Below are 21,151 nucleotides of genomic sequence, written 5' to 3'. Positions count from 1 at the left end.
TTTTTCCCCTCTAAAAACTTACCATTTTCTCTCACTGGTACCACTGATTAGTTCATTGCCCAGCTTTCAGGAATAGGTTTTTAGCTGGAGGGAAATGCAGTGTTTGGTCTGCTTAAAAAATCTTGTTTTTCAGAAGAAGGGACCCCAATTGGGGGTCCATTAGACCGTAATCCGAGTGCTGGAATTTTTAACCCAGGCCCAGGAGAGAAGCAGGCATGAACAGGAGATTTGGATTTCTGTGTCTGGCCAGCTGTCTGCAGACACACGAGGGGGCTGGGGCAGGAGAGCAGAGTGGAAAGGGTGTAGATTGGCCGTCCCAGGGGGGAGCTGCTGATGGGGTTGTTTAGTTTGGATGGAAGCTCCTCTTCAAATGTTTCTCCTCTTTCCACTGCGCAGCCAGCACTAGATAGAGACACGTTTGCTTCCAGGAGTGAGTTAAAAATTGATCATCTTATTTACGGCTCTGTTTCAGATGAGCATTCTCTCATGCTTCAGATGCGCCATCCTCACCCCTAAACCGCACTGTCAAAGGCTTCCTCCAGTTGTTTCATCTCATCCCTCTTGGTTAAACTAAACCTGTGGGAGTCTTATGCTTTGGGAATTGCTGCCCTTAATATGATCTTCCTTTTGTAAGTGGCTAAGTGAGAGGGTGTGAGGACCATTTTCCCCAGTGGAAAACTTAGCAGAAAAATTCTTTAGAAAATGTAAACAGAAACAGCCCTTTCCTAACCATTGGGTTATTCCAGGTGAAGGAGAGTTTATGCCATCTCATTATTTTTTATATTTTATCTTACTTTGGATCTTCGGCCAAGCAGGAAAATATAATCATTGCCCACATGGATTTTTAATCTGTAGCATCAGATAAGAAATATTTGGACTAGTAACAGAAGAGAGGTTCTTGTTTCTCTAATATCTTCCCCCCCCCAGCCCCCCCCCCCAAAAAAAAAGAAATAGTCTGCTGGAAAGTGCCAGGAGACCAAATTTATATAGATTTTCTCACTGGCATTTACTTGTTCAAAATATGGGAAAGGCCATCAGACAATCAATATACATAGCTTTGCAAGTCTAGGCTTTAACATCCGTGTCATGGGAATGAAATCACTGGTTGGAATGAAAGAAATGCACAAGGACCTGGCATTCTCAGCAACATGTCGAGTAGTTCATAGACATGATTCAGTCGAAGTTTCTAGAGGTATCCAGTTCTGTTCAGCCTGCACACCATATGCCAATGAAAAACAAAACCAGAGGCTCAGATGATCGTGCAGCCCCTCTCTCATTTCACGGGTATTTGTGGCGTTTTATCTCCGTGCACTTTCCCACGAGTGAGCCACATGTGACCTGAACTTGTGCGATTGTGTAGTTAACTCTGCGAGTCTTGTTGTGTTCTTTGTTTGTCTGACTCTGTCCTCCAATTTCCTCTCCCTTGAGGGAACTGAGGGCTGAGAACCAAAATTCCCAAAGCTGTCTGTGCATCTGCAGCAGCAGTGACCTCAGTAAGGAAGGATGGAGATGGGATCTGATGGGATCTGGAACCGAGTGAGTCATCATCGCACAGAAAACCCGGAGGACACTCCAGGCAGCGTTGCATGTCTCACGCTGCCTGTGTGTAGTTGTTACATATTCAACATCCCCTACCAGGAAACCTTCCTGGGCCCAGCTGGGAGGTGTCTTGCTGGCGACTTAGAAACTGAACACAAGTTTTGGTTTTTCTAAGCCAGCTTGTTTGAATATTAAGCCTATTTATAAACCTCATGATTGCAGCACCCATATGGCTCTTCCTCAAAGATACGCACTTTTAAGAAGTGAAAGACTGCCAGGCGCTTCGTAATTTCACATCAATGCTTAATTGACTCTCACTTGTCCAGCTATCAGGAATGGTTCCCAATCATCTGTTTGCCTTGGGCGTGTGTGCAACTTGCTTGTGGGTGTGCCCAGCACTTTGAGAACTCCTAGCCATCAAAAAGCAAGCCCCTCAGAAGCATCCTTGCCCCACCTCATTGCTGTTTTTTTTTTTTTGCTGTTTCCTTGTTCTCTACTCTGCCCCCAGGAAGGTCCAAGTTTACTATGGACAGAATCATTCCTGATGCTGGCTCAGTTACATCCTTCTCTCCCTGATTGGGGCCAGGAGAGGTAACATGAGGTTCAGGGTCTAGAAGTTTCTGCTGGCCGACACAGCCATGGAGAGCTTTGGGGACCTTTTAAAATATTGGGGGTCAGTGCTCTTTGCCCTTCGATGATTTCACTATCCACTTGTCAGAATGTGATTGGAAGACTTCGAGGGTTGATTTCCAAGCTCATCACTTTCTCTGTCTGTACACGAATGTGCACATGTACAGGTTTACACATACACATGCACACATACATGTGCACACATACCATGCACACCCCATTTAATACTTCTTGGGAAATCCACAATTTCCTAGAAAAACTTAAACAGACATTGATTTTCAATGAAGACCAGGAGTCCTAATTTGCTTGCAAAATTAAGTGGATATGGGCCAATCAATAACTCTTGTTATAGCACCTGTGATCTCGGCATAGCGTTACAACTTTTGGAGGATGCTTCGGGATTCTGTGTAAGCAACTCATGGGGGTTCAGTTTTTAGGTTCTTGTTGATGAAAAGGATCTTTGTTGAAAGATAATTTTAGACATTCCTAGGGATTATGATGGTGTCTAGTTTTTAAACACCCTCACTTTCTTTTTTCCTGTCATCGGAGTGATGGCCTACCTTGTCATATTAGAGCAGTGGTTCTCAACCTTGGCTGCACATTAGAATGACCTGGGAATCTTTTTAAAATCCTGATTTCTGGGCCTCATCTTCCGGAAATTCTGTTTCTTTGTTACTAATGATGAGGCCCAGAAATCAGGATTTTAAAAAGATTCCCAGGTCATTCTAATGTGCAGCCAAGGTTGAGAACCACTCTATTAGAGGGAAGTGTGTTGTTCTGCTAAGGTACCTGGGGCCTCTGGTGGGTGGTGTCTCCGTGTACAGCTTGAGCACAGGGGACAGGAGGCAGCTGGGCAGGGCTTCAGCTCCTCCTCTTAGCAGCACTGAGATTAGCACCCACTTCCTTTGTGATTCAAGTTTTCTAAGATAGGGAGAGTTGGGAGTATTCAATTTTCCAGTTTCGAAACCAGTCTTCGACCTTTTTTCTTTGCCTTGTAAATCAATGAATGACTTTTTTCACCCAACACAAAATTTGGAAACCGATTGAATTACAATACCATTATTTGTTCAGTACTATTGTTGTTAATACAATCGCCGACTTGATTTCGACATGAACTGGATACCCAGTACTGTGCCAAATGCAAATAGGTAGATTCATTTTTCCATTCAGCTCTCACCCCTCCCCCCTGCCCCCCTTGTGAAGCAGGTATGATTGTTACCCACGTTTACAGTTGAGGAGACTGGTGGTTGGGGACATGATGAAAGTTGCTAAAATTCACATGGCTTATTAGACGCAAAACATTGGAGAAGAGGTTTGAGCTCAAGCAAGAGATCTGAAGCATTGTGCTGTAATGCTTCTCCTTAAAACAAACACACAGACAGACAGTGCTGTGCCTGTGTGTGTGTGGGTGTACATGCATGTGCCTGTATGTGAAGAGCAGGGACCCTTTTGGGTACTGTTTGGAAGGCACTGCTCTGGGCCTCCATGGCTGGGGTTTTCAGCCTGGCCCTGTTGGATGACCTGTCTTCTTCCTGGTCCAGCCGCCGTCCTCTCTCCATCACCCACCCCACCAACCTTGCTAGCTCCCACAGCATAGCAGCTCCCCGTCATTCTCTCCTTTTGCCATCAGCTCCGATGGGCTTCACGAATCTTGAGATTAGTGTTGCATTGCTCCAAGTTTCAAAATCATTATCTGTCAAAAGTAAGTTTGAAACACCCAAACAGACCATGTGAAAACATTCCCTCGGTCTTTCAGGGCGTGGATCAGGGGTAAATTCTGTTGACATTTTTAAAAACAAAAGGCCAAAAATAAACTGGCTTCTTTTCTAGCTCATTTCCTGTGTTTGGATGGAAAGAACCCATTATGTTCTATTGTTGTTGGTTTTGTTTGTTTTTGTCTCGTGCCTAAGTTTCCTCCTGGCTTTGACTTCTTTGCCTAATTTCCCCAATTTTCTTTGAAGGCCTCAGAGTTAGCTTTCGGTCTGAACCACTTTAAGGTTCTGAATCCTTAGATAGTTACGTAACCTCTCTGAGCCCCATTTCCATCTGTATAATGTGAGATGCACCGCCCAGGATCTGTAAGGGGTCAAAGGTGACAGTCCTGAGCTCCCAGATTTCTCCCATCGCTTCCCTCCTGTGTGTAGACAGCACGGCTGTGGGAGATGCCTCACTGCTTGGGAATCCTCAGCAAACAGAAGGACATCAGTAGAAAGAAAGCATTTTGGGGATCAGTTTCCTGATAAACTCATTCATTCCACAACAGTATAATGAGCATCTAGCATCTGCCAAGCACTGTGTCTGGCAAGAGAGAAACTCTAGCAGGTTCCGGACAAGCCATCATTCTTGCCACCAGCATAACAGATCATAACCTCCCGGAGTGACAAATGCAGCGACACTGAAAGGGGCACTTCCGAGTTTGGGAGGCCCGGGGAGGTTCTCGGGAGGAAGTGATGTCTCCGCTGAGAACTGAAGGATGAGAAGGGCTCGGTCCGGCCTCACCAGTCTTGCCAGTCACGCTGATCTGTGAGTAGGATCTTCAATAGAGTGATTTCCATGGGCTTGCATTTTCTCTTGTGCATTAGGTGCTGACCTTTCAACTCCAGCATAAGATGACGCCGTTTGGATTTGGCTATCTTGATTTGGGAGCTGTTTGTGTCTAAAAGGGGCAAGATGGGGAGGGAGACCTTCAGGACCTGTGAAGCCAAGAATGCATCTCTGGAGTGGGGAGTGAGTGGCAGGAAGGGGAGCTGGACTGAAAACCAGATTTGGTCTCTCTTTGGGTGTCCTAAGTACATGACCCATATTTTGATAGGTGTGAGTGGCAGGTGCAAATGATTCCGCTATTTGGTCAACAGGCGTTTGTTGTATGCCAACCACGTGCAAGCCCTTGGGATAGACACGGAGATCCATCTAATAGCACCCCTGAATTCAAGAGGCTCAAAACAAGGGGCAAAGGGACCTACACTTTTTAGAATGCCCTTTATATGGCATGCAGAGTCCCTGGAAAATTCAATCCATTGTGTCCTCTGAGATAATTCCTTCTACACCATAGATGTGGAGACTAAAGCTTGATTTTGCATAGAGCGTGCCTGAGGTCTCATAGCTAGAGAGGAGGGGAAATTGGGTTTTGAATCAGGTCTGTCACATTCCAGAGCCCGCTTGTCTTTCCATATAAGCAAAGATGAGACAAGGCAATGTAAGTGGTTATCCCTTTTCCCAGGTAACACCTTTAAAAAAAAATAAGTATAAATGTTATTACTCTTGAAAACTTTGTCCTAGGCACTTTGCAGCCTTATTACCTGCTGTTTTCCTCCATATCTGGTTGGGTTGGACTGGGTGGGCTTTTTGAGGCTGCTCGGTGTGCTTTCCTCACCTGCTTGCCTCCTACTGACATATTTCTCCTTGTTGAACCTCCCCCCCCCCGACCCCCACAACATCAATCTAGACTACCTCCTTCATAAAGCTTCTTTAGCCACCCCTTTTATAGGTTATGGTCACAAAACAACACTTTAGGTACATGTCTTAACTTCCTTTTTTAGAATTCAAATTCTTTCAGAGAGTGGGTCTTGGAGTTATCATGAGGATTAGTGATGTATGTTAAAGTGCCTGTTACTGGTAGGTGTGGAAAATGGAAGCTATTATTTTTGTTTATCTTTGACTGTCTTGGTGCTCCCAGCAGTGCCTTTGTACGGTGCTTGGCAGATGCTGGGAGGATTCTGTGGAAGCCAAGAGCTAAAGTTGCCTTCTTCCAGCCTCTGAAGACACCCTCTGCCGATAGAACTTAGTTGGGCTCTGGGTAGGAGCCAGCGGTGTCCATCGGGTGTTTCTTCCCCCTTAATGCCGATCCTTGCACTCTCAATGGGTTATTTTCTGCTCCTGCTAAAGACTCCTTAGTCCAGTTCATTTGACAGCAGTTCTAACAAGGACCAAGGGCAAAGGCAGACCCACAGCTCACTATGCTCTATGCCTGTCAATGAAACCTCTGCCCTCGGCTACTGCCTAGAGAGTGTGAGTGATAGGTCACTGGTGAGTGGGTCCATGTATGAGAGAGTGGATGGTCAGCGCACATGCAGCACAGCTTTTGGAGGGAATCCAGGGCACTGCCTTAGGTGCTGGGATGCAGTGGGGAAGCTTATAAAGAATCTGCCTCCGGGAGCCGCCATTAGGTGGGCTATCACTCATTTCTCACCACAAGCTTCTGAGAGAGGTGCTCTGATTATTCCCACTTTATAGCTACACAGTTAGCTGGCCCTCCTCCCGATTTATATGATCTAACGCACACATGTAAATATCTCTGTAGATCCATATAGTCCTATGTATGTGTGTCTATCTGTATATGTGACTATGTATGTATAGGTGTATGAATATTTTGTTTTTTCCAATATGATTCATAATGCTCATTTTAAAAAGAGAATTTGGAAAATCCATAAAGTGAAAAAAAGTGATCCATTAACCCCTCACCTGGGGTCATGGCTGTCATTCTGCTGTGTTTGCTTTCAGATGAATAGATGTCAGCACACATCTAGGCAGGATCACGCTGTGGGTTCTGTGTGGCATGCCGTTTCTTCACTTAACACCTAACACTACCATGCATGTTTCCATTTGGACAGAGATGTAACAGGTCATAGGGATCCTGAACTTGAAACAGCTGTGCTTTTTTTTTTTTTTTTAACTTTTGACATACCGATCTGTTAGCCAATCAGTGGCTTGGCTTCCTGGGTGCAGTGACTGTAATGGGAAAGCAGGTGTGGAACTGAGGGTGACTGGGAAGCATTGCGCTTCCTGGAGATGCCTTTCCTCCAATCCCCTCCAGTGAAAAGCCGATCAAAACCCTTCTGAGGGTCTTCAGAGTCTACAAAAACTGACCTGGGCATGAACAACATGGGGATCCTGGGAAATAAACTTCCATGGCCATTTCCCCCTCGAATGCCACTGTGTCCTAGGTGAGAGAGCCAGGTAGGTGTTAGCCCACTGATAGATGAAGAAGCCCTGAGCCCAGTAGATTGTCCCGACGCTTCGTGGGGACTGTAAATAGCAGAGACGGACTCAGTCTCTCCTTCTTCCTGGGGAGGCGTCCCTCCAGACGGAGCCCACAGCTGAGCCATTAGCATGGTGCTAATGCTGCTCTCAGGACTTTGCTTCTAGACCTTCTAATTTCCCCTTCCTCCCTTCCTTCTTCTTTGAAGATCTGGTGTCTGATCTTATGGTTTAGCTGCATGATTATGCATTTACATTTTAAAAGGCACATCTTTAAAGGGACTTGAGTGCTAGTCAATGGGGGTAACAGTAAGGATAGTGACAGTGCTAGGAGCCAATGGTTATTAACCATTTACTATTTGCCAGCAAAAGAAATGCTTTATAAGCCTCTGGCCCTTTACACCTCAACAAGCCCATGAATCTGGTAAATGGAAGACCTGAGATTTGAACCCGGATCCTGATGGCTTTAAAGTTTGACCTCAGCCAAGATGCTGCAGTGCCCTCAGAAGGGAAAGGAAAAAACATAGGGGCCGAGGCCTCAAGCTCTTGGGCTGCTATTTGTAACTGTTAAGACTCTGGTTATATGCATCTGGCCACAAAATAACACAATAATCCAAAGCTTTTAACTTGAGACCCCCAAGCCTCACAGAGAGTTCCTTCTACAAAGAGTTCCCCTCCCTGTCCATCCCCACTGAAGTGGTATTTTTCTAACCCACTGCCTATCACAAACCCTTTCCTGATACGTGTTTATGCTTCTTTACCCACAGGAGGAAATATAAGAAAACATCCCAGAGGTAAGAGCCTCTTTCTGAGAAAGGGCCGCTGGTTGCTCGAGTCATTTGGGGCACAACTCTGCAAATTTGGCTCATGGTGGACGTTCATTTGTAATAAACTGTCTCTTGGTCCCTTCTCAGTTGTCTGCTTTATCTTGGATCACTACTGCTGTTATAATTAAAAATTGATCGTAGGCATTCAGCATGGCCCAGTGAGTGTCTACATTCACATGAGAGTGGGCCCAGGGAATTGAAAAGCATATTCCTGCTGAGCTGTCTGGTGATTTTGCTAAAAACTTGGCCAGAGAGGGGCTGTGTATGGGAGCGGGGGGAGAAGAGGGGGTGTGTGCTGCAGGTATATGGATGAGAGCACAAACGGGTCTTTACACGTTTTAGTGTTTGAATTCTCCTTTGTCTAAAATTATCCTTTGCCCATTTTGCTGACAAAGTGCTGTTGAGCTCAAAGTGTAGGTACAAATTTCTTAAAGGGCAGTGATATCTTTTCAATTTCACTGTGGAAAGGGCAATTTAAAGAAGAGTTTCATCCATCATCACCCTCCATTGCTCTGCTTCATGGAGAAGAGCTTGGACAGCATGTGCCAAAGGAATAGAGTTGCATAGACCATTTGTTCACCAAGCACTGAAAGCCCACGCCTTAGTCTCAAAGGCTCGTGTATGCTTTTCAGTGATTGTATTTGACTTTGGCATCATAGCTTTAAACCATTGACATTCAGATCAAGAATCACTGAGGCAGTTAGAATGCAGTAGGTATCGACAAGTGGTCATGCTTTCAGATGACCACTTGAATGTTATCTTTTCTGGTGAGTCAAGTTTGGAATTCCTATGTCAATTATTTTTGAAAGCATTATTTTTGTATATCATCTCACAGCAGAGACTCTTGTGTCGTATGGTTTCCAAATAAAGTCAATAGTCTACAGTGGTGGTGTGGTAATTTGATATGCATGATAGAGGTGCACAAATCTTTGAGAGAAAATGGACTAAGACGTCAAAGCTTCCTAGAGATTGCTAGTCTTTCCTAAATATAGTGAGCTTATACAGATGGCTAAATAACTGTGTCTTGTTCAGGTTCATCGGGCACATGGTAGTAATTGGATATGAACCACTGAGCAGGATGTAAATTAAACACTCAAGTTAGAGAGCATAATAGTCTTCAGTAGTAAAAGGTAACATAACACTTTCATGTGTAGTTAACCTGGGATATGAGATGTTTCAAAGTTGTCTCAGTTTTATTTTAAGGAGCGATCAATGGACAGGTAAGAGGGAGTCTTACAAGAGAGTTGCTCAGACCTGTCCAGTTTCAAAGTACTATGTTGATTATTTTTGAAAGCATATTTTTACATATCTGATGTGAATGCTGTTGCATTTTTTATGTTGATGTAAAAGAACAACATCCAGATTGTCTTGTACCAGTTTCACTGAAGTCATATAAAGTACTATAAGTAGTAGAGGATTGATTTGAACTTCCTTTTTAATTACCCACATATTTTCATATGAGATAGAGCCATGTCTACTAATCTGTGGTTGAGTAGTAAACCATTTCTAAACTAATGGTTTAAAACAACTTTTTATTTGCTCATGATTTTATGTTAGTGAATGGTGTGATTGATTAGCATAACCGAAGACAGAGGTACAAATAAAGGCATAGTCACAAATCCGAGGACCTCTGCAGGCACATGTCCAGTTTTCATATGTCTCATTGTATAAATCTAGAAATATTTCTGTAATTGAAGTTATCCAAAGGCATCTCTCATCTTTTTGATAATCATATTGTACCAATAGTCACCTACATAGTACTTTACAAGAATCTTTCCATTAGTACTTACTATTGTCATACACTTAACTAAATACTGGAACTAGATCTGTAAGAAACACCCTCTGTGAAGATGTACACAGGCTTGTAGGTTAGACATAGGTGAACAAAATAATTATGATAGGAGTTAATAAATGCTGTAAGAGATACCAGTATTGAAGGTCACTGAGGACAATTAGGTCTGTTGGGAGGAACTTACATTATACTAGATGCCTGGTGCACGACTTTGTGCACCAGTGGGGTCTCTTGGCCTGGCCTGCGGGATTGGGCCAAAACCAGCTCTCTGACATCCCCCGAGGAGTCCTGGATTGTGAGAGGGCGCAGAGCAGGCCAAGGGACCCCACCAGTGCACAATTGGGTCCGGAGAGGGATGCAGGAGGTTGGCCAGCCAGGGAGGGACCGTGGGAGGGCTCCAGGGCATTTCCGGCTCATCTTGCTCAGTCCTGATCAGCCGGACCCCAACAGCAAGCTAACCTACTGGTCGGAGCATCTGCCCCCTAGTAGTCAGTGCACGTCATAGCGACTGGTCAACCAGTTGACTGTCTGCCCCCTGGTGGTCAGTGCATGTCATAGTGAGCGGTTGAGCAGCCTTAGCATGTCATTAGCATATTACGCTTTGATTGGTTGAACAACCAACCGGATGACCGGACACTTAGTATATTAGGCTTTTATTATATAGGATACTCACTTCTCTCACTAGATCACAAAGATAGTCTACACTATTGCTTATTATTTATTGTGCTTGAAAGTATGGGCTTATTAAAGTCTAGTAGGATAGTTCAGAATCCTTTCTCTTTGTTTTCTTCATGTTTTTAATTCTTTAAAAATTGTATGTCTTGCTGATTTGTTAGGCGTTTTCTCAAAAGGGCAAATGGCAGAAAAATATTCTGGACATTAGGAGGAAGACAGCCTGAGACACAAACATATGTGGAGACAATCGGTCATGTGGATATCACACATGTAGATAATAGAATGAACTCTCTCTAATGCAAGGCAAACAAAGAGTTATTTTCCCTCTCAAGTGTCGAATGCCTTCTTTCACTTGGATTTTTATGTAATTACATTTGATGAGCCCAATAATTGATTAAATCCAGCAAATAATTCCCTTAGTCAAGATTGCCCATGATCAGCCATCACAAATTAGCATACTTATGAGTCATCAACAGCACCACCACCTTTGCTGTTAAAAATAGATTTTCATGTGTAGAGGGTGGAAAGTGAGTGGATATCACCCTTTGGGAAAGTTGCCTTTTAAGTAGTTGTATCACTGTGTTAGCAGGTGCATCTTCTGCTGAATTATGCCCCTGTTTCATTCCTGGGACATATTAAGACTTGTGGATTCTGGAGCTCTTTTGGCACCATTAACATAGAATCTGTGGACTGTTGTCTACCTTTGCATTGAAAAATGACAGCTAAATAACTGGTTGGGGAAGGTAAAGCGGTGATAGAACAAATCAAGGCACATATTTTTACATACTTATGGATAATCAGTCCCACATACTACTACTTCCTTAGTAGTATTGACATTTAGCACCTAAGGATTAATGATGCCATCAGGGACAAGAGGATCTTCCAAACAATGAAGTCCTTCAAAAAGTATTTTTCTGTACTTGTGATGACTAATACATTCTCAAAGTAGAACATGTGCATCAGCTATGAGAATATGTCCACTTTACATTCCAAGATTGCCAACTAAATGAGAGCAATTTTGTAGTGAGTGGTAGGATGTCAGAGCAGATCAGAAAGAGTAGCAAAGAAGTCTATTTAGAACGCAGATCACAGATGGACACATTATCCTACAAAGGGTAATGTCCAAGGCAGTTAACATGGGAAAGGGCCTATAAATACTGTAATAGCCAGGGGGAAAAGGAGGGTGAGAGAGTCTACATAGATAGTTTGGTCAGAGTTCAGAGTATCAGGCAACTGCCACTCACTCATGCCTTATAGTCACTCTCTGTCTATGTCAGCAGGAGTGTGGGGAGCAGGTATAGGGAGATAGACCCAGAAAGACTGTGTAACAGGTGTTAGGAATTAGATATGGTGAGAGAGGGTGCTGAGATGTAGTAAGTAGCTCAAGAACTGAGTCTGACATTAGTAGCAGGAATGAATTTGGTGCTGAGCTGTCATTTTCTGAGTCCAGAGAAGCATCTTGACACAATTCAATCTTCTTTTCTATTTTCAGGTCTGATAATTACTACTATTCTCCAACTGACCCCAGGATCCAAACTTTTGAGTCACTTTATATGTTCTTCTGTTGTGTGTATTTCTTCAACTTGACCTTTTTCTTCTCCTCTGTCACCCATGATACATGAGTCTCTTACAGGTTGTGGGCTTTTCCTTCGCATTGTTTTCATTCCCATGGTCCAGTCTTCTTTCCCGTATGCCTCACTGACTGTCATATCAGAATTGCCTTGTGTTTTCTATCACCCTTATTCATGGGTGTTCTCTTTTTATGTGCTGAAATCTCATCTTTCTTCAAGATCCAATTCAAAGGCCATTTTTTGTTTCATGGAGCCTTCTTGATCTTTCTACCTAAAAGAGATCTTGCTCTTCCAATTACTGCTGCCCTGATTCTGTGTATAAGAGTTAGTTGGGTGCATGTTATTCTTCTTGGCATCATTGTGATTTTATTGAGTAGGGAATATGTTCCCCAAAGCATGGTGCCCTGGACATAATTATTAAACATGGATTGAATTTATGAGTGAATCAGATTGGGATGCTCTATATCAGTGATGGCGAACCTATGACACGCATGTCAGAGATGACACGTGAACTCATTTGTTTGGTTGATTTTTCTTTGTTAAATGGCATTTAAATATATAAAATAAATATCAAAAATATAAGTCTTTGTTTTACTGTGGTTGCAAATATCAAAAAATTTCTATATGTGACACGGCACCAGAGTTAAGTTAGGGTTTTTCAAAATGCTGACATGCCAAGCTCAAAAGGTTTGCCATCACTGCTCTATATATTGTTACCATGGGTCAGAACTAAAGTCAGAATTTCCAGGTGAAACTATGGATAAATAAGCTCAGATTGATAGATGACTCATAAGTGTTTTTTTGCAGATCATCAGATACTCCCACATTCAAGCTCAATTTGGCCTTCCTACTGGCCAGGGTGGAATCCTATGAGGTCAGCAAGCCAGATGGCATGCATGGGCAAGAATCAGAAAGTACATAATTGTTTGCTTGGATCATTGACTCTGATTTTCTTTTCTATTTAAACTTGAATAGAATGGTGAGAAAGGGTGCTGAGATGTAGTAAGTAGCTCAAGAACTGAGTCTGACATTAGTAGCAGGAATGAATTTGGTGCTGAGCTGTCATTTTCTGAGTCCAGAGAAGCATGGAACTCTAGCTTATTCTAACATGGAACTCTAGCTTTGGGTGGAAACTTGAGCGTACTTTTGTTCTACATCAATGCTTCAATTTCTCTGTCCTCCATTCAAACCACAAATCTTGGAGGTATTTAATGCAGTGTCAAATGTATTTATTTAAGGTGTATTAGAATGAATATTTGATAACTGCATGGTGTACATTATTTGGTTGTTCTATGATATTTTGCCAAAATAGTTTTGAGAATCATTTTCTTAGATTGTCTAGTAAGGCCCACTTATGTCTTTAAAACATTGGTAGAACTCACGCTGGGCACATCACTGTGCTTTAAACTTAAACCCAGACTTTAAGTTGCCTGAGTAGGTAAGGCTCTAAATCCTTCCTAATCCCAGTGGCCCTCAATGCTAAAGAGGCACAACTGACTCAATCATGGATAAGAACTTCCGAATTGGGCCAAGTTCAACCTCCAACAGTAGCAGCTTAAGAGGCAGCTTTTGGAGTCCTTGGAGGCACGGAGTCCAACAGTGCAGGTTAGAGTTTGCTAACCATGGTACTACTGATGTTTTCACTGTGGGGGCTGTTCTGTGCATTTAGTAACATCCCTAGCTTTTACTCACTAGATGCCAGTAGCAATCCCACTTCCCCTAGTTGTAATGACTAAAAATGACCTCGGGAGGGTAAAATCATTTCTGCTAGAGAACCACTAGTGTAGGTAAAAGATTAAGAACCAGGTCAGGATTTTGCCTTAATTTAGCTGTGTCAAAATCCTCCTCTGGGATTCCTGTGTCCTCATCTGTAGAGAGATGAGGTTAAACATGAGTATGGCTCTGGTTCCTTTAGCTTAAAAATGATATTCTCTGATTATAATTACTGAGGTTCTCCCACAAGAAAGCCCGACATGGCCAGCACTCTGTGTCCTGTAACTGAATCACTGGCAAGGAGCAGCATTGCTGATGAGCAGGGAGGTCCCTGGGTGGGTGACAGAGTCTGGCCCCATAGTGAAGGTCCTTTGGCCACCAGCTAGATCACTCTTGGTTTAGACACTCCTAATTTCACCTAAATTCATCTGTTTTACAGATGAGGGACTCAGGGACAGTAAGTCACTTGACTGAGGTCACCAAGCAGAGAAGGGGTTGGGCTAGGACTTAAAGGCAGGTCTTTGAGATGACAAAAGCTTCTTGAGTTCTTTCCACACTGGTGGTTCCATAATTTTTTACAGGTGTGGAAGCTCCCCACCCCCACGAAGCCACTCAAAGCTGAATAAAACCAAAGGGTCAGAAAGACACGCCTTTTGAAATTCATTTCGCCACTCCATCAATTGTTTTTTCTCATCAGGATATTTTATGCTTGAAAATTTTCAAATTTGGCCTCAACCCAAAAGTTAAAGCTCTCAGGAAAGTTTAATGAAAACAACCCCCCCCCCCAAACCCTAAAAAATATAAAATTCATTATTCATAAAAAGTAGATAACAAAATAGAATCAGATAAAAGAAAACTCATTCTATATTTTCCTATCCTCTGATTTAATATGATAATCCCTTTTCAGAGTTCTTGAGGTCACTGCTTGAAGTTTTCCCTTTGCCTCTCCAAACAACAACCTCCTCCTCCTTTTTCTTATTTTTTTAAATAAATCTTTATTGCTCAGATTATTACAGCTGTTCCTCTTTTTTCCCCCCATAGCTCCCCTCCACCTGGTTCCCACCCCACCCCACCCTCTGCCCTTACCTCCCCCACTGTCCTCATCTATAGGTGTACGATTTTTTTCCAGTCTCTTCCCACACCCCACAGACCCCTTTCCCCCTGAGAATTGTCAGTTCACTCCCTTTCTTTGCCCCTGATTCTATTATATTCACCAGTTTACTCTGTTCATCAGATTTTTTATTCACTTGATTTTTAGATTCACTTGTTGATAGATATGTATTTGTTGTTCATAATTTTTATCTTTACCTTTTTCTTCTTATTATTCTTAAAGAATACCTTTCAGCATTTCATATAATGCTGGTTTGGTGGTGATGAACTCCTTTAGCTTTTCCTTATCTGTGAAGCTCTTTATCTGACCTTCAATTCTGAATGATAGCTTTGCTGGGTAAAGTAATCTTGGTTGTAGGTTCTTGCTATTCATCACTTTGAATATTTCTTGCCACTCCCTTCTGGCCTGCATAGTTTCTGTTGAGAAATCAGCTGACAATCGTATGGGTACTCCCTTGTAGATAACTAACTGTTTTTCTCTTGCTGCTTTTAAGATTCTCTCTTTGTCTTTTGCTCTTGGCATTTTTTTTTTAAGAGAAAGAGAAGAAAGGAGAGGGATAGAGAGATAAACATCAATGAGAGAGAAACATTATCGATCAGCTACCCTGCATGCCCCCTACTGGGGATCAAACCTGAAACCTGAGCATGTGCTCTGACCCAGAATCAAACCAGTGATCTCTTGATTCTTGGGTCAGTGCTCAACTTATGAGCCACATTGATGGATTTATTCCCATAACTTTGGGATGTCAGGGCAGGGGATCTGAATGAAAATTTCTAAGCAAAGCTGGAGGGAGTAGACTAAATCAAGAACATGCTTTGGAAGAGGCATGTCTGTAGTCTTTGTTTATCCATGAACTGAGAAGGACATAGGGTTGGGTCAAGAGCAGCAGCTTGGCATCACCTATACTTAGCTTGAAATCTGAGTTCTAGCACAAATCCTGTGTAAGGTTTGGGTAGATTCCCCTACTTAACAGAACACTAGTTTCTTTGTTGTCAAATGGAATAATATAACTTGCTTCCTAGGGTTCTTGGGAGCCCAGGATGAAATAGTATATGTGAAGCACATAGGCAGTCCTTGACACCCCCCACCGGGGATTGAGCCCACAATGCAGGCATGTGCCCTTGACAGGAATTGAACCTGGTACCCTTTAGGCCGCAGGCTGACGTTCTATCCACTGAGCCAAACCGATGAGGGCAAAATTTATGTTCTTTAAACTATCACAGAGTGACTAGCACTGTATTTCACTCGTTGATAGCATACATTCTAGCGTCAGCATGCCTGGCTCTCCCATTTCCTAAGCGTATGATCTTCATTAAATTACTTAATTTCTCTATGCCAGTGGTTCTCAGGTGGCAGCGATTTTGTCACAAGGGGACATTTGGCAGTGTCTGGAGACATTTTGGCCATCACATCTAGGACTGGGGTCTCCTGCTGGCATCTAGATAGAGGTCAAGGGTGCTGCTAAACATCCTACAGTGCACAGAACATCACCACCGTAACAAAGAACGATCTTGTCCAAAATGTCAGTAGTGTCAAGATTGACAAAACTTGCTCTAAGCCTCACTTTCTTCATCTGTACAAAAGGGAATAATATAGTACTCCGCACATAGGGTTGTGGTAAGGATTAAATGAGACAAATATTGAAAGCATTAAGTGTACTTCCTGGCTTTTAGTAAGTGTATAGAATGCTTTAGCTGTTATGTTAGCAGGACTGTTTTGACCAATGATTCATTGTTTATGTAGCAGATACATGAATTTTGTTATGTACTTTATGTAACTGACATATAAGATTTTACAGGTGTATTAGATGGACTTAAATTTTATAAAGAATAAAATTTAAAAACACTTTAAATCTTGCATTGAAAGAGATTTTGAGATAGTCTGGAAGGGATAATAATGTTTGGTGTATGTAAATACAATATGCTCTATACTGAATCAAATCAGAAAGCATAAGTCTCCATGCTGTTATATTCCATTACCCACGAAAAAGCATAAATTCACAGGTCGTAAAAGAAACACTTTGCTATCATTGCATATTGTTACATAGGAAGCAATAAAACAAAACAAATTTACTGGTGCATGATGTGCCATCCCTTACATGTGGGAGGACAGAAAATAAATTATCATAGCAATTTCAGTGAAAACTAGTACCTACAAAGTGAGCCCCAATAGAGATTAGAATGGATTCCTGCTTAGTACCCCAGAGACAAAAATGTGCCTTGAGCCCAGCCTGTGTGATTGAGCGTCAACCCATAAACGAGAGGTCACCGGTTGATTCCCATTCGGGGGACATGCACGGGTTGTGGGCTTGACCCCCAGTAGGGGGCGTGCAGGAGGAAGCCCATCAGTGGTTCCCTCTTGGTATCTCTTTATCCCTCTCCCTTCCTCTCTGTTTAAGAAAGAAAAAAAACGTCCCTTGAAATGCTGCAGGCCCAGTAGCCAGCGCAGTACCTCTCTGAAAGCCGGGCTCAGTCTGGAGTCAAGGTCTCCTGCTGTGAGTTTGTGAATTGCGGTGTTCTGCCCCCAGAGCATAGGGCTGCCCCCCTTGTCTTGTTGCCCTCTGGTGTAAATACAAATGGAGGGCTTGTGGGTTGACTTTTCTATAGGCAGTTCCTTAATCTTTGCTGTGTATTTTATCATTTAGATTTTATTTTATCAAATAGTTTAAGAACCTGATACTTGCAATACGGGGTGTGAGGTGGGTACCAGCCTTCTGCTGTTATGCTAAATCCAAAATTCCAAAAAGTTTTGCAATGGTTTTGTGACAGTTTTACTAATTCTAGTGTACTATGTTGTTAGTAATAGTAATAGAGTTGCTAGTCACCGCTGCTAACTCATAACCCACTATCAAGAGAGAAAGATGGAACAAGCACTCTCCTGGTATTGCAAATAGTGCCTGTTACCTGGGTACCTGGAAGCCTCATTTCTTCAAAGGACATAATTATGAAGGTACTACCAATGCCGGTGATGGTGATGGCGGTGATGGTGGCGGTGGAAGTGATGGTGATGATGGTGGCCATGAGACAGCGTTGCATTAAGACTGGATCATGCTCATTAGATCACACTGACTCCCTGCTTTCCACCTGTTTGCTTCACATCTGCATTTTTACTCCCTGCTGATTCTCTGTATTGAGAAGCGTGTTCTGGGAGCACAATTTGGGGATTTGACAGATGAGGCTCTGATGAAGCCATTGTAAAGCTTAAATTGCTTCCCACTTAGCATCATTATTTTGAATCGAAAGAAATTTCCCCTAAATTAGTCTCTTGTGTGGAAAGTGGATCATGTTTAAAGGTTACTTTTGCTCTTTAGATTGGTGGGGTGGGTGGTTCCCCTCTTTGATATCAGTGACTTACTTCTGCTAATGGTTTGTGTGGGACATTGTCAGGACATAATTATGCCAGAAGTCTACAAACAAGGTGATAATGGTGTTGGCACTCAGCATGGATTTAGGGATCTGAGAGGCCCAAATTTAAACCTCACTTCCACTTCTCAACCTTTTGAGTTTTCAGCCAGGTAAGCATACATATTCTCAGGTTACTCATGACAGTACCTAACCTATAGGGTTGTTGATAAGGATTAAATGAGGTAATGCATGTGTGGTATATGACCCATTTCTTGGTTTATTATAGTAAGTACTTAATAAATATTAGCTGTTAATACAGCATCCTCCCTTCCACTAAATATTAATAGCCACAGAGTGCCATTCTTTATCATAATTAAGAGTGAGACCTTGCAAAATTTCTGCAAAACTGGGCCTCTGTCAAGGACTTATTCTCCTTGTACTAGAGATGAATTCTTCAGGGTCTTGCATTAGCGGTAGTTGCGATGGAGCCAGCAGATTATGGGAAGAGGTGGGAGGGGCTGCTGCCTGGTGCTTCAGGCTGTGAGGACAAAGTAGAGGTCTGCAGAAAGAACCTTTAAAGAGAATCCAACTGGTCTAGCCTAAGATTCTAGGTGTCATCGGTTCACGGCTACTGTCCTGGTCCCTCTAAGAATGCACAGGTCAGTGGGCAGGGACCTAACATACCCATCAGTGATTTCAAAGGGGGAGGTCAGATTTGCAAAATGAAAGCCAGTCCACATGGCTTGCATTGATGATACTCCTGAGAGGTTGAACAAAGAGCAAATGAAAAATACTTTGTTTTAAAAATGAGTTCTACCGAAAGTACTGGGTAAAATAAAGCTAAGCATATTTTATTTATGGATGTGGTTTTGGCCTGTCTGACTTCACTCCCAGACTCTTTATTTTACTATATGTTTACTGAGTGTCAACTATGTGATGGTTAAACACCGTGAGAACATTAAAAAAAAGAATAGAATGAGATGTGGTTTCTACCCACAAGGAGCTAAAGGCCTAATGGGAGGGAGGTAGAGACGGAGGAAGGTAATTTTAATATAAGTTTTTTGAGGGAGGTGCAGAGGCATAGCGGAGGATGCTTGGACAAGGGGACACCATTTCTAAGAAGAAAGGTCATCTCTGAAGCCAGCTCCATGGGAGTGGAGAAGCCCTTGTTTGAGAACCTGTTATCCTAGTAGCAGTGAGGCTGGCCTGGCACACGGAGAACCTTATTCTGCTGCCCAAGTCTGTTGAGTTTTCTGAGCTGCTCCCTCCCTGGGGCTCCTCCCGAGGCCAGGTCCTCCTTCATGCTCATTACCACATGGGTCAAGATGAGCTTCCTCTCTCTTCAAGTCAGATTTCACAATTGACCTGAGGCCTCATGGCTGAGATGTGGGGCTGCTTTTCCCATTTCCTCCGCAGCAGCTGGGGTCCGTTGCTGTTAGAGGCAAGAACTGCCCCGTTAATGCACTTCAGACACTAAGACAGTGTGGACTCATCCTCTAGGACAGTGGTTCTCAACCGTCTGGCCCTTTAAATACAGTTCCTCATGTTGTGACCCAACCATAAAATTATTTTCATTGCTACTTCATAACTTAATGTTGCTACTGTTATGAATCGTAATGTAAATATCTGATATGCAGGATGGTCTTAGGCGACCCCTGTGAAAGGACCGTTCGACAGCCAAAGGGGTCACGACCCACAGGTTGAGAACTGCTGCTCTAGGAATTCCCAGCTCCTGCATCTCTAGGGATGAAAACTCTCAAATGCATGGATTTTTTTTTTGGCTTTTGATATTTCATTTAAAGGGAGAAGAATCATGATGTCCCCCCTCCCCCCAGGGGAAATTGGAACTTCCCTGGGGGTTTAGTGTGGGGGCCCATCATTGTGCAAATCATTTCTAATACACATTTATAACAAAATATTATTCTACTTGATTCTTCTACCTTTAAATCTACAGCAGTGGTATAGATCTCAAAACAAACAAGCTAGGCCGAGGGGATATTAAACTTTGCTTTGAAATAATAAGGACTGACGATAAGAATGCAATAGGCATAATAATGCGCGGTACTCCATGATAGTCACCGTATTCCCGGCACTGGGGTAAGTGCTTTCCACGTGTGTCTCATTTGCTTCTTACTACGCTCTCTGAGGCAGGTGCTATGGCTGTCCTTGCTTTATGGGTGAGAGATTGTAGGGCTTGGGCTCAGTTGAGGTCGATTTAGCTCTTGACCCCTAACCTCTTAATGCCTGTGTTATCCTGCCTCTCTCCTTGACTTTGGGGATGTAGGGATTGGAGGTAAGAGTGGGGCTGTGACTTGGTGTTTGCATGACATTCATCACCAGTGCTGAGCACAGTTGAATCTCTGTGGATGGGTTGGGCATCTGATGCCTCTGTTTCGTTTTCCTGTGCCTTCAAAGCTGAGCTTGGCGGGGGCTCCCATGGACATACATATCTGAGGGAGAGAGGGAAAGTAATCTCTGTAGAGAATGAGGACTTGGGTGAAAACCATGCCAAGGAAAAGGAGCCAGTTGCTGAGCCTCTTCTTTCCCTGCCAAGGGGGGTCCACGTGCCAGATTGGCATCTCTGTGCAAGGCGCAAGTCTGTGCTGGCACACATCCGCTTCTCTCCCTGCCTGTGAGGTTTACGCTGAGATGTGGCTTCTGATTGAGCCATAACTGGGAAGCGGTACAGAGGTGGGGTGGGGTAGGGGAGGGGGACTCTCTCGAAGCTGCAGCCCCATCTGTCAGGACCCCGAGGACTTGCTTCCTTCCTCCGTCTGCTTTCCAAGGGTGGTGCTGGTGGTGCTGGTGCCCCTGGTCTGTGACGCGCCTTTGACTAGAGATGGCGCACAGGTTGGAGTGTAGGTGCTGAGAGGCACTGTCTGTGGTCCGATTCTCATGTTCACATGTGACTATGGGATGGTGGATTTTAATCTATAATCAGAGAATAAAGTCCCTCATTCCTTCTAGAGTTC

The 21,151-nt window shown here is 43.3% G+C and overlaps 1 protein-coding gene across 5 annotated transcripts in view; it reads left to right on the top strand.

The window, feature by feature from the left end:
• The window catches only part of PDE1C (phosphodiesterase 1C), a gene marked incomplete at both ends in the record, with an annotated part of 336,640 nt that overhangs the window by 158,037 nt on the left and 157,452 nt on the right, over positions 1-21,151 (top strand). For 3 of the 5 annotated variants that reach the window (XM_081102038.1, XM_081102035.1, XM_081102037.1), the window contains one exon: positions 7,914-7,940. The exons of the other annotated variants lie outside the window; for them this stretch is intronic. In XM_081102038.1, coding sequence (XP_080958164.1) covers positions 7,914-7,940 — 27 coding nt within the window. The remainder of the gene's footprint in view (positions 1-7,913; positions 7,941-21,151) is intronic. 5 annotated transcript variants of the gene reach the window in all.

The sequence above is a fragment of the Myotis nattereri genome, assembly GCF_964212035.1.
Source record: "Myotis nattereri genome assembly, chromosome: 11".
Lineage (NCBI taxonomy): Eukaryota > Metazoa > Chordata > Mammalia > Chiroptera > Vespertilionidae > Myotis > Myotis nattereri.
The sequence above is the reverse complement of the archived record's forward strand: the minus strand, read 5'-3'. Positions and strand labels throughout refer to the sequence as shown.